The sequence below is a fragment of the Lepidochelys kempii genome, chromosome 8, assembly GCF_965140265.1.
Source record: "Lepidochelys kempii isolate rLepKem1 chromosome 8, rLepKem1.hap2, whole genome shotgun sequence".
Taxonomy (NCBI): Eukaryota; Metazoa; Chordata; order Testudines; family Cheloniidae; genus Lepidochelys; species Lepidochelys kempii.
Window position 1 is genome coordinate 79723265 of NC_133263.1, and position 14933 is coordinate 79738197.

At 38.3% G+C, this 14933-nt stretch overlaps 1 protein-coding gene across 3 annotated transcripts in view; it reads right to left on the bottom strand.

The window, feature by feature from the left end:
- Positions 1-6389: 6389 nt before the first annotated feature.
- PRKACB (protein kinase cAMP-activated catalytic subunit beta) overlaps positions 6390-14933 on the bottom strand; it is a 116780-nt gene continuing 108236 nt past the window's right edge. For all 3 annotated transcript variants that reach the window (XM_073357219.1, XM_073357220.1, XM_073357218.1), the window contains exon 10: positions 6390-8627. In XM_073357219.1, the coding sequence (XP_073213320.1) occupies positions 8502-8627 (126 nt within the window). In that variant the 3' untranslated portion in view covers positions 6390-8501. The remainder of the gene's footprint in view (positions 8628-14933) is intronic.

The window sequence follows — 14933 nt, forward strand, 5'->3', positions numbered from 1 at the left end:
GGTCTCTTAAATAAAGGCATGATCCAAAAATATAATGAAACCAACTGGAAGATTCCCACTCGTTTCACTGGGCCTTGGACTAAGGTCCAAGTAGCCAGATTTTTAACTCAGTGGGAGCTGAACACTTGAATATCTGGCCACTTACTAAGTTCTTAAATGTGTATTTAGAGCCTAATTTTAGGCTCTTGTATTTGAAAATTTGGGCTTTAAAGTTTTGTTTTAAGGGTCAGAGCCTGACCAAGTCAAAATAAGAGACATACGAATATTGGTGGTTGTGGGGTTAGTTTTGCAGGTCTTTTCTGTTACTCTATCCTTCCCCTTCTCTCAGCCTCCAGAACCAAGCAACCCTTTGTTGCATTATTTTAAATAAAGGTGCCCAGAGTAGCACCTTTTTGTAATACATCACTATAAATCAATAAAACGTAAGTGCTGCTTTTGGAGTTCAAGCCAGACATCTCTTTCCTGCTGTTTTATAACTTAGTTTGCTTCCCATCCCACAGATGCTTACTGAACAGCAGCAGCAATGTTATTTGGGGTTTAATCCAAGCTCCTCCTCAATTAACATTCAGGACACAGGATCCCCTCAAAATTAACAACACGCTGAGAACACAGAGTGTTAGCAGGGACCAGTCTTACGCATTCAGAACATGCCTACCACAATGGAGGCCCAATTGCGATTGTGGTCTCTGGGTATTACTGTAATTCTGTATACATAAAATAAAACCAGGACCATGGCACTGAGGCCTTCTGAATATTGCCTTTTCATCCTCTGCACTGGCTGCTTGGTACAGAGACGTTTGAACTGAGGACAGCGTAGTACTGAGATTTTCATCTTTTTTCTTTCAGATTATCTATTCATGGCAAGTTTATTACTTGTCTTGGGGAGAATGCTGAAGAATAAATACAAGTATGCCTGTCAAATGCCAGTCAGCTCCTGAGCTGTGACATGCATGTAATACAGCAATGGGATCACATGCTGCTCAAGTAAAAGAAAGCTGGGCTGGGCCACTTATTCCAAGAAGATTTACCAATTGGGGAATATCCAGCTTTATTACAATTGATGCAATGAAATATAAAGAGCTGTTTTGTCCAAACTGGACTCAAACACTTCCTTTTTAAAGATGGTTATTGGTATAAGAATGCATGATTGCAGTTTAAACACAAATATTGCTATAAAATCTGTTAGATACAATTATACTTTATTAATAAAATATCACCTTAGAAATGTGTATTCTATGGCACTGATAACCAGAAGAGGCTGGCCTGATTTGTTACCTATAACATGTTTTATAATGATGCAGATAATTACAAAGGCACACTGCAATCACAGAGACTTTGAATAAATACATTGGCGTGAATTGGAAGGTTGAGTCCAAGGCTAGGACCCAGGAATTCCAGCATTCTAGTGAGGTCATTAACTTTTCTAACACAGTTGCCCTACAAGGAAAATGTCCATCTGCTTCTGAGTGTTGTGAGGATAAGTTAATATTTACAAAATATTTTGAAGCTATTAGTACGTAAGCACTAAGCATTTATTATTAATGCCTTGTGTAGTATGTTATCTGACATACATGTCCAAGGAGGCATATTCTGTTCCCTACAATTCTTCAACAAGCATTTTACATAGGCTTGTTTGTTCACACAAACTCAGAAGAAGTTAATATGTGAACTTTTCCTGTTTGTCCTGATCCAGGTCTTACTGAATATGCCATCTACTGGCCAATTCTGTTTATTTAAATTGTATCATCTTGTTACAGAGAAGCTAAGCAGAAATAGAAGTATGGTTTTTGTTTTGATTGTATGCTAAAGTATTTTGGAACTTAATTTCCATAGTATGCCCCATTTACTGTATAATATTACATTTGCCAGGGCCTGGAGGTTGCAACAACCATGTTTTTCTGTATAAAATAGTTGGAGTAATAAAAAGACATGAATCAATTCACTGCTAAGAATTCCCTTGCCATTTATTAAAGTGGGAAAATCAGATTTATTTATTATTATTATTAGCAGATCAATTATGAGAAGAGCACAGAGAAACAAATTGTGTCTTAATTGCACAAATCACCATAAACCTGAGAAATAACCAGACAGTGAATATGCAAATCCCTGTTCCCCAATTGGCTAACAATATCCTCTGTCATCTGCACTGTATGGTTCTGAAATAACTGTAGAGCTATTACAGAAATAAGAACTCTTCATCCAATAAAAGTGCAGTAAATGACATAGTTGAGAAACAACAGTTAGAGGTCAGTAATAGGACTGGTCAAAATTTACTAAATTTTTTAAATGAAAAATTGGATTTTTGACAAAATGAAAACATGCACTGAAAGTTTCTGCTTTCCTTGAAAAGGTTTGATTTTTTCTTACTGGAAAACCAATATTTTTTTAGCTGAAAATTGGACAAAAAAACAACCCCCAACAGTGTGGGGCCAAAAGATTTCCAGTTTCAGCAGTTTCCAAAAATATTAGCCTTTGGCAGTTTTCTTTTCTCACTTCCTCTTTTTTAAAAAGGAAAGTCAAAGTTTTCTGTGGAGAAATCCTATTTTCCAACCAACGCTAGTAGTTAATAACTATATGGCAGCCCTGTGCTACGAGGGGCTGAAGCCAATCTAGCTATATCAGTGGAATACAAAGCTGACAGAGTTAAAAATCTCAAAACTGTTAGCAGCGGCAAAGATGAACATAAAATAAAAATAGCTTGTCAATTTCACAAACACATTTTAGATTTGGGTGAAAGGAAGCCTAGAGAATTAAAAAAAATAAATCAACGTGAGAAGTTGAGAATACTTCAAATAAGGATATAGTCAATATTACTGGCAGCATTACAGTCTCTTCCCCTCACCCCTGCCCCTTCATCCTTTCTTAGAGACTTTCAACTTCTCTTCCTCTCCTTCTGGATCTCAGAACAAGTGCATATATTCTTGGTGTATAATGCAACACCTTCCTTTCCCCCTCCCCGTTTCCTGTCCTTCCCTGAACAAGTTATTCCTGGTTATATCAATATTTCAGTAACAAGATTTGTCCCACCAAATCTCTGTGTTACCAATTAAGTTATAATTTAGCTTATGTACTAATACTTCCAGTTGTTCCTGTTTATTCCCCGTACTTGTTGCATTTGCATATAGACATCTCTATGAACAGAGATTCCCCCACTGATTTCCCTCTTGTTGCTACTATGACCCATTGTAATTTTCCATGCCCCGTCCTCCCAACATCTAGCCCTCTGTTAAGGTAACCTTTTTTTAAAATACCTACTTGTGGGCTTTTGTCATATGCCCCCTTTGAACACAGCTTAAAGCCCTCCTCACTAGGTTGGTGAGTTTGTACACAAAGATACTCTTCCCCTTCTTGGTCAGCTGGATCCCATCTCTTCCCAGTAGACCACCTTCTCAGCAGACCTTGTGATGTCAGAATGCTCCTCTGCCTGCAGATTCAAATGGCACTGTGTGGAAATCAGGCATTTCTGGTGTTCTGGTTTTCTGACTGTCACCAAAATCATTAGGGTTCTTTCCAGTGATGCCTAAAATGTTCCCGGAAACTTTGGAATTGATCAGATGTGGTCTTCAAAAGCTATCACATTAGACACACAAACACTACTGAGTTGAATGTTCAGCTTCCCTTTGGTCGCTCAAATGTATCTCAAGCTGTGCCTTGTCAAATCTTCTACAGGACCTTGGAAGCAAAGGAAATGGAGACATAACTATAACTGTATCTCCCAGTGAAGAAGAAAAGCATCTGTGACGGAGTTTGGACTCCAGCGTACTCATGAATAGACCTCAGGACTTGTGTGTTTAGATTTTTTGCAAACAGAACAACAGCTGGATGTTTCCGTTTGACAAAGATTGAAGATGTCATTGTCCTTGAGAAACCATTCTAGTTGGTCTGCACCGACTCACCTTGTACTATTGGGTCAAGTGTTCTTCACTTCTGCCACACACAAAGCCAAAGGAGTCATTGTTCTGATGCACCACTCTCAGTCAGGCTACTTGTTGATACAACAGGGGAGATAGAGGCCAAACTTGGCAAATCACATACTAGATTTTCACAGATAACACAGGGGCAATCTGCACCATCTTGCCTCTGACTACAAGGAGGAATGCTTTTAGGACAAACCTTACAACCAAAATCTCTAACAGGCTGCTTGTGTGTAGAAGTAACTGAGTGTGGAAGTAACTGAGTCTCTTTCTGCTTACACATTTCATGGGTCACAAACTGACTCAAATGAGTACCATAAACATGTTACCTCTACAATCCAAAAAGAAAGGGTTTTGTACTGGTCCACCTCAGGAGTGATGTCTTGACCTCCTCAGATCATAGAACCGTGTCCAGACTGTGAGTCACCAATGTTTAAAAGGGAATTGTACCAACACTGAAATAGATTCATGTTATCATTTACATGACTTCACAGGAAAGTGTAAGTAGCCATCAGGTCTAGCACCCTTACGCAGAATTTGATTGGAGTGCAGAGTCCCGATGATGCAAGGATGATTGCCCTTTATAGATCTAGAAATTTCTTTGAAGCAGACAAGCCCTTCTGGAATCTGCAGAAACCCCTGTAAATGTTAGCACAGTAACTCTCAGATTCAACACAGATTTTTACTCATTCACCCTCAACCTCAAAAAGCTACACAGAGAAAAGTTATCTTGAGAAACTAGATCACATCTTGACCCAACTGAGCCAGCTGTCCAAGTAAGGGAACTTCTGTATTATCCCTGCCAGACCAGCTCTATATATCCTATCTGTAAACCCTTTAGCAGTTTCTTATGGAAGATGATTTTCCTTAATAAGACATAAGAAAGGGGAATTCAGTTTGGCAACTGAAAAGCATAGCCTCATTCTATAATCTTTGGAACCCAGCAGTAAAAAGTGACTGTCCAAAGTTTGATGGCAAACAGTCCCTTCCTAAATGGTGAAAAATTATAGGAGTCATTTCCAGATTAGGATGACATCTTATCTGCTGCTTGACAGGCTGTGTTCATTCAATGCAGTGCAGAAGAAGCATAAGACACGTGATCTAGAAGACTGCAACAAATTTGTCTAAGAAAGCACAAACAAAAATCTTTAAACTGTAATATGGTGTTTATACTAGGAAACTAAAACACAAAACCAAAGTCAATAGGCCTATAGCAGCATAAAATAAACTTTTTCAAGTTCTGTGACCACAACAATGTGAAAAGAGAAGCCGAGGTACAGACAGACAGCAGTGTCTTTTAAAACATGAACTGCAGAATGCCCTGAGGATAAATTATACCAGTTTTTACTTTTATCAATAGTTTCATGGCTTATAAAGCACACAGTCTGTACAACAAGAATCCGCAGAGATTATTTCATAAGAGAATTATTTTAAATAAAAAGAAATAAGGAATAAATGTGAGATGATAAATATGGAAAATTATTTGCATTTGATGACCAGCTTGCTCTCTCTTTGTTTTAAAAAAATCCAACTCTCATTGCCTTCTGGCAGTGCCTTCAGCCAGTACCATCCTCTTCAAAACACCCAACTTTAGCGTGGAATTTAATAGGCCCAACCTAGTATGTTCAGTACATTACTCAGAGTCTTTCCCAGTTATTAGTAAATTCAATTTTAAGAAACCATGTATGTGATGTGGTACAATTAAACAAACAATTAATATACAACATTCTAGTAAATTTTTACTATATTTCACACTATTGCAGTACTTAAACATCTAATTATTTGCAAAAAAAGTAAAATATTTTCAACACTAGGGATTTAAAAATAAGGGTTTTAATGCCACTGACGAGAATAAAGAAGCGATTTACTTAATGAGATACAATCCTTTATGTTGGAAATGAAATTGCATATAACTAGAGTACAGTTAAAATATACTATATAGTTCAACACTTAATTCCTCAATTGTGTAAAATTAACAAGCCTTTATTTTTAGATATACAATTTTTCAAATGGTAAAAAGGATTTTTGAAATTAAACACAAGTATCATGACATTCTTGTGGTTATATTTTTATGACTGTGTTTAAATGAGAGGATTGCATAATATTCACATTGTCAAATGTACTCACTAATGCCATGGAAACTATGCTCCTTCTCTTAACCCCAAATAAAATCTCATTTCCTTACTGAAGTCTATTATGCCGTGTTGGAAATTTATTTTACTTCCCATAGTTAACTGCTTGTTGATACAATTAAGAAATAGCATATCATCATGGAAATTATTAAGAGGCCGCTTCAATTTATGCCCATCTAGAGTTTAATCTGGATATCAAATAGACATGTTAGAATCAATACCCTAGACTCCTCTGTTTTACTGTACACCCAGGGTGAATGATCACTGTATTTTACAAAATAGAAAATCTCGTAACCATATTAGATTATAAATGACTGAAAATTAAAATAATAAACAATCAAACTGTGATCTCCAGCATTTATTAAAATCTTTTAAAGTTCATAAACGACAACAAAGTTACTGTAGAATTTATCGCATACAGCTAGCATACAACAGCATGTCCTCAGTCTAAATGAAATACAAAAGATTTTAACATTTTTTTATACAAAGAGTTTTTCTTTAATTTATTAATGTGATGATATATTTTTATTACATAAAATTTGCTACAGCAAAGTATTTTATACTTTTCTTGTACGTATGTAAATATGGGTGGACAAAGGCTGCAATCAGTGTCAACCTCCTAATGATGTTGTGCAAAAATGCTTGACAACCTAAAGACATACAGAATGTTGGATGTTACAGCTCATACTGGTTTGTAAAATGTCTACAAAGGCTTTTCTTAAAGGAGTGTCATACAGATGAAAAGGATGTAATGTCAATGGTTCATCTGCACTGACATTCAAACAAATACAATAGCTATGTATCAATATAGATCAGTTTTAATAAAAACGAGTCATTCTTGTATGCATGTAAATTGATCATAAAATATGAGCCTAGTTTATTTTAAACTGTTTAGATGTGCTGTTTTAAAGACAGGTCACTGAGATATCCAGAATCAAGTGCACAAATAAAAATAGTATGGATAAGTTTAAAAGCAAAAAATAATGTGCTGAGCCACTGATTATTAATAAACACTGAAATAAATGTGTAAAAGTGCCAAAAGCTAGTACATGGCAGCAGTATCTTAAGTCAGTTGGTGAGAGTATACAAGCCCAAATTCTTACATCTGTGTGATCATACATTCTGTTTCATTGAAAGGAACTAGGTTAGAAATGAAGACGCAACGTAACTAAGAAAACAACTGTGGCAGTTTTTAAACTATGTCTCTTTTACACATGAATGAAGCACTGTAATTAAAAATCAAATGATCATAACAGTTCTCCATCCCCAGTTTACTAATATAGTATACCAGAATAAAAACTTGGCGATAACCTCTTTTATTTTAACAGCTAACAAAAAAACAACAACACCATATTCATCTAGCAATGCATTCATATTACTTTGCATTTGCTAAACCCCCTTGTTTCCTCATAGCTAATGACAGAGCACTTTTTTATTTTGTTTTTCAAACCAACGCCTTAAGTTAAAAAAGGGTATTAAACAAGGAATACTTTCGGAGACACAACATTGACTTTTTTTAGTTAGTCATATTCTGTTACAATACTGACCAAAACTTCTTTTAAGAGTTTAGGGTTTATGGTGTTAAAAACCCATTTAATACCTACAGACTGAAATGCTGGCAATTTACTTGGTTAAATATGGTCTGAAGTTCAGACCCGGTACAGCTGTTCCTACTCAATGAGATTGCGTGTTTCCCATGGCACAGACAGGTTATGGCATATTTACCTACTGCCCAGGTGAGGAATACAAAGGAAGGAGGCAGTGAAGAGAACTGCAGGTATGTAGAAAACCAAGGCACGGGGTCTAGCTACTGTCCCCTACTTAAGCTGTCCAATTTATGTTAATTTTGGTCAGGCTCCAGGAAGTAATGTTTTTAAGTTAATTTAGCATAGACTTATGTGGCGATAAATACTACCTTCAAAAATGCTAAAAATGTTGGCTAGATTTAGTCTGAGCTACCAAAAATATATATATATATAATCAACTGTAGTCTCAGATACAAGACAGACAAGAAGTATTGGCTGGCACAGACTAGAAGCAACACTTATCTTCCACTTCAGTCTAAATCACAGTAGCCGCAACACCTTCCATTTCACTCGCACAAATACATTATTCAAAATAAAATGGAGCATTCTTGGGTAAAACTACTTCATTTTAAAAGGGGGAACCGAACATTACACAGAAACAAATGAAACGACAGAAACCAAAGATAAGTAGGAAAGTGGTCTAGTATTCTGTGATACAGCAAAACAGTGCTTGCTTAATTGTGCCTAGTTATAAGGGTTGGTGCAAACTGCACACATGGAAGATGGCAATAAAGACCTCAGTCAGCTTTGTGGAATGAAGTAACTAGGTAACTGTTTTGACATATGACTGTCTCAGCTTCACCTCATCAGTTAATAGAGTGCAAAGATCCCAATGTAAGTCCTGATGTCATCTTGTCCTCTTACACATACTAAAAATCAGCAAATTCTTTTGCACATTTCTCTGTTAGAGACACACGAATATCTTCTTCTTCATAGTCATCAAAGTTGCTGGTATCTCCAGGTCCTCTGCACTTTGGTATAAAAGGAGCTTCTACCTATATTTGAGAGAAAAATCACGTAAGATGTCAGTTAAAAGAGCAGACAAGTAAAAATCTACCTTTTAGATTTACTGATATGGTAACAAGCATAAAAAAAAAACCCTTGATCCTCCACCAGCACTTCTTTATCACTGGCAAGTGAGAAAGCTTAATCAGAATAACTTTACCCAATATCATCCATTATCACATTTACTTAGGGCTTTCTAAAATGAACATATCGAGTAGTGTCTAGATGTATACACAGAAATTTAAAATCATATCACTTACTGACAAATGTCCAACAAAAATGACTTTCGTCCAGAGAAAGATTACCACCTTTGTGGGGGAGGGATAGCTCGGTGGTTTGAGCGTTGGCCTGCTAAACTCAGGGTTGTGAGTTCAGTCCTTGAGGGGGCCATTTAGGGATCTGGGGCAAAAATTGGGGATTGGTCCTGCTTTGAGCAGGGAGTTGGACTAGATGACCTCCTGAGGTCCCTTCCAACCCTGATATTCTATGATTCTATGATTCTCAGTCACCATCTCAGACAAAAGCCTAAGCAAATACAGCTATTTCTTATGCTGCACGTGGAAGGTCAAAAAACTCAGATTCCAACAGACAACAGGGGAAAATGAATTTCCTGTTGAGAATATCCTGCTTCCTGGAGATGATAAAGGTAGAGATAATGCAGTGAAGGCTGCATGCAAGAGAATCTATCACAATGGTTGAAGAGACGTAAAAATGGACTCCTGGCTAGCAGCACTACCTAGAAATCCTGGGACAATTTGGGATCCAAACCTCCCAGATTAAAAAAAAATCCTTCCAAAAGACTGGGCAATACCCAATAACAGGAGCACACATCATTTCAGCTGAAGCTCCCTGACACTTCTTACTTACGGGCACCTTGCCTGCATTGAACATCAACTAGTTTGCTCTCATTCATGCCCCTATCTCAGCCAGGCATTAGGAAAGGAGAGAGTTGGCACTGAGTATAATGGAAGGGGCTATTGTGAATCATCAGCATATATACCGGATGAAAATCCAAATCTTTTGACTATCTCCCCCGCAGCTTCACATACATGTTGCTCAAATATAACTTTCAGGACCCCTCATGACAATTGTTCCACATTACTCAGAGATCTCCCTAAAATGAAAAAAAGTCTGTTTAAATGAGAAGCAAGAGCCCATCCAACCAGACCTAGAATTGGGACAAAATTATATGGCTACTGAAAGATTTTTAAAAAAAATCCAGGGAACTCCTTCACTATAGTTATTTCTATGAGGAGAACAATTATGTCATCTCCATGACACACCCACAGCAGTTTAGCTTTAGCATGCCTCAAAAGGCTGACTCCTGTGATTGGATTAAGTAATTGGTTGGGTTTAACAAGTTAGATAGGTCAGACTACACTGTTTTAAAAAAAAACAAACCCCAAGGTTGTTTCTATTCCTTCCAAAGGTATTATTCACACTATTCAATATAAATGAGGTCAGAAACTCCACTATAATTTTCCCTACAGTTAATTCTAAGAGTAAAATTGAAATGAATGAGCAGATTCACCTCATCCGTGTAAGTTCAATAATCAGCTACTTTCTGCAGATGCTCCAAAAGACATATTACTGCCTCTTGTGAACAAAGAGTATTAAAGATGAATATTAGAAAGACAGATATTTGAGGTTAGAAAATATGATTTATGAGGAAAGTTTGAAAGAACTGAGCATGTTTGGTCTCGGGAACAGATTGAGGGAGGGCATGATAACAGTCTTCAAATAGGTAAAGGTTGTTATAAAGAGGACAGTGATCAACTGTTCTCCCAATCCATTGAGGGTATGACAAAAAGTAATCATCTTAATTTGCAACAAGGGAGAATCACATTAGGTATTAGGAAAAAAATTTAACTATAAAGATAGTTGAGCACTGGCGGACTTCAACTAATCAAACATCTGTTGAGAAAACAACACAGCAGGGCACAGATTATCCAATAAATTCTTGGAATGTATTGGAGACAATTTTTTTATGTCAGAAGGTGGAGAAAGCTACTAGGGGAGAGGCTGTTCTAGATTTGATTTTGATAAATAGGGAGGAACTAGTTGAGAATTTGAAAATGGAAGGTACTTTGGCACTTTCAGTGATCATGAAATGACTGAGTTTATGATTCTAAGGAATGGTAGGAGGGAAAACAGCACAAAAAGGATAACGGATTTCAAGAAGACAGACCTTAGCAAATTCAGGGAGTTGGTAGGTAAGATCTCATGAGAAGCAAGTCTAAGAGGAAGAGATGTGGTATATCTTGACTTTAGTAAGGCTTTTGATACTGTCTCACAAGACCTTCTCCTAAACAAACTAAGGAAATACAACCTAGATGGAGCCACTATAAAGTGGGTCATAACTGGTTGGAAAACTGTTCCCAGAGAGTAGTTATCAGTGATTCACAGTCAAGCTGGAAGGGCATATCGAGTGAGGTCCTGCAGGTATCAGTTCTGGGTCCATTTCTGTTCAATATTTTCATTAATGATTTCGAGAATGGCATAGCATGTACACTTATAAAGTTTGTGGACAAAACCAAGCTGGGAGGGGTTCCAAGTGCTTTCAAGGATAGGATTAAAATTCAAAATGATCTGGACAACTTGGAGAAATGGTCTGAAGTAAACAGAATGAAATTCAGTAAGGACAAATTCAAAGTACTCCACTTAGGAAGGAACACATACAAAATGGGAAATGACTGCTGAGGCAAGGATACTGCAGAAAAGCATCTGGGAGTCATAATCACTGTTGCCAAAATAACAAACAAAAAACAAACAAACAAAAAAACGAACATCATTCTGAGATGTATTAGTAGGACTGGTTTAAGTAAGACACGAGAAGTAATTTTTCCACTCTACTCTGTGCTGACTAGGCTTCAACTGGAGTATTGTGTCGAGTTCTAGGTGCCACATTTCAGGAAAGATACAGACAAATTGGAGAAAGTCCAGACAAGAGTAACAAAGATTAAAGGTAAAAAAAATATGACCTATGAAGGAAGACTGATTCCACTGAATGCATCTGAAGAAGTGAGCTGTAGCTCACGAAAGCTTATGCTCAAATAAATTTGCTAGTCTCTAAGGTGCTACAAGACCTCCTTTTCTTTTTGCGGATACAGACTAACACGGCTGCTACTCTGAAACCTGAAAAAAAATGGTGTTTGTTTAGTCTGGAGAAGAGAAGACTGAGGGGGGAACATGATAACAGTTTTCAAGTACATAAAAGGCTGTTACAATAAGGAGGGAAAAAAATTGTTCTCTTTAACCTCTGAAGATTGAACAAGAAGCAATGGACTTAAATTACAGCAGAGATGGTTTAGGTTGGATATTAGGAAAAACTTCCTGTCAGGAAGCACTGGAATAAATTGCTTAGGGAGGGCTGAGGAATCGCCATCATTTTATTTTTTTTAAGAAGAGGTTAGACAAACAGCTGTCAGGATAGTTTAAGTTTCCTTAATTCTGCCTCACAGTGGATGCTAGCTGACCTCCTAAGGTCCCTTCCAGCTCAACATTTCTACGATTACAGTGCAGCCCAGAGGCCTAGCAAAAGCACAACATGCTGCCATGTGGGAATCAAGTAAACCAGTCTTGAACGCCAAGGCCTCTATCTGATCTCTGTGGAGTGGCAAGAGAAGCACACTTGTATATTACATGGTATCCTCCTATGGCCATGTTAAAAACAAAGCTGACAAGTTCCAAAGGGAGCTGAAACCACTTTCTTTGGCCCAAAGGACTGTCACTGCAATGTGAGGGCTTTCAGAGTGGAGGGAAGGTATGCAGGACAAAAATAAACCACACAACTTTATACAAAGGGAATACAGCAGAGGTGACCACTATGGTGGATTCTTTGTTGACATCAAGGGATTCTGGTATCTCACAACCACCAAGAAAGTAAAGCTGAAGTGGTTTGTGAAATCATACAATTCAAAAAATACCTATACAGTTTTAGTATCACCATTTTCCTATAGTGAAACCCTTATATTTTAAAGGAGAAGGGTAAACTTTGATACTGTTTTATATGATTTTGTATGGTGATGTTTATCCGAACATTTTATGTGTTAGAAACAGAATGTGCCTGTGCAACATACTAGTGGCCAAATGGTGTTTTTGCCATTTTTTATTGCTTTTAAACCTTGCAATGGTTAATCTTATTTGTAGATCCAAAATCATAGGGACCTCTGAGGATCACAACAAATCTGCCTACTGAAATTTGTCAGTGAATCTGACAGACTGCCAAATATTTAAAGAGATTGTGATCTGAAAACATCAGCTACTATTTAGTGTTAGATCATGACATTATGATCTGCATAGTGCAAGGAGTGGCATGTTATTGCACTGACTTGAATATCTTGAGAGGGAGACAGTGACTCCCTGCTATGCTGGGGAGGGAGGAAACTATTGTGCTTATACCCAGTGCAGCATAGGAAGGCTCCAACTTCCTGCCCCACATCTGCATTTGGATGGAGGGAAGTAGCAGCTCTGCAGAACCAGCTTCCTTTCCTGTACTGCCACCTTTGATGTAGACATACGCATGTCTGGTCCACAGTACTACTCACTAATATTTGTGAAGCTAGAAATCACAAATAAGAACAGGGCCTCATTGCACATGGCTTTATACAAACATACATCCCTGCCCTCAAGGCAGGAACGAAAAAGTGGGTGCTCAATAGCCTGAGTGCATACCGAACCTATGTAACCATATGTTCCTATTGCCATTACCCTCATTCTCCCTCCATTTGTTCCCATATTATTCCCTAACAAAAAAACCAACCGAACAGACTAAAACTGGGATTTTAAGCAGCGTTTATCAAATGTGGCCACCAGGGTCTTTTCTTAGATTCATAGATACTAAGGTCAGAAGGGACCATTATGATCATCTAGTCCGACCTCCTGCACAACGCAGGCCACAGAATCTCACCCACCCACTCCTGCGAAAAACCTCTCACCTATGTCTGAGCTATTGAAGTCCTCAAATCGTGGTTTAAAGACTTCAAGGAGCAGAGAATCCTCCAGCAAGTGACCTGTGCCCCATGCTACAGAGGAAGGCGAAAAACCTCCAGGGCCTCTTCCAATCTGCCCTGGAAGAAAATTCCCTCCTGACTCCAAATATGACAATCAGCTAAACCCTGAGCATATGGGCAAGATTCACCAGCCAGATACCCAGGAAAGAATTTTCTGTAGTAACTCAGATCCCACCCTATTCTAACATCCCATCACAGGCCATTGGGCCTATTTACCATGAATATTTAAAGCTCAATTAATTACCAAAATCATGTTAAATTGGAAAAGATGGGGATCAATATGAAAATTGAAAGGTGGATAAGGAACTGGTTAACAGGGAGATTACAGCGGGTCCTACTGAAAGGTGAACTCTCAGGCTGGAGGGAGGTTACCAGTGGAGTTCCTCAGGGATCAGTTTTGGGACCAATCTTTTTATTACTGACCTTGGCACAAAAAGTGAGAGTGTGTTAATAAAATTTGCAGATGAAACAAAGCTGGGAGGTATTGCCAATTTAGAGAAGGACCGGGAAATCATACAGGAAGATTTGGATGACCTTATAAACTGGAGTAATAGTAACAGGACGAAATTTAATAGTGAAAAGTGTAAGGTTATACAATTAGGGATTAATAACAAGAATTTTAGTTATAAGCTGGGGATGCATCAATTAGAAGTAACGGAGGAGGAGAAGGACCTTGGAGTATTGGTTGATCATAGGATGACTATGAGCCACCAAGGTGATAAGGCCGTGAAAAAAGCTAATGCGGTCTTGGGATGCATCAGGCGAGGTATTTCCAGTAGAGAAAAGGAGGTTTTAGTACCGTTATACAAGGCACTGGTGAGACCTCACCTGCAACATCTGGAATTCTTGTGGCCACAGCCCCCTGGGCTGTGTGGTGAATAACAGCCCCTCCCTCTCCCTGTTGGCTGCTGGGGCTTCTAGCAGGGGTTGGGCCCTGCCCCCTTCTGGAGACACCTGGAGCACAATGCTGGAAGAGCAGGCAGGGGGTGCGTTCCCCACCTTGCATTCCCCACCTTCCCAAAGCCGGAGGGGCTCAGGCTTTGGGCTTCAGTCCCAGGTTCAGGCTGCAGAATGGCAGGCCCTAGGCCATGGTGGCGCAGCTTCGGGCTCTAGCCCCCACAGAGCTTAATTTGTCCCCAAGGCTGATTAAGTCTGCTGTGAAAAGTGATTTGTATGTTAATATCACTTTTCTACAATGGACTTATTAGCTAGCAATAAATAAATTACAATGATTTGGACGTGTATATGTGTATATTTATTTGTTTTTCTTAAAGCTAATTAAGT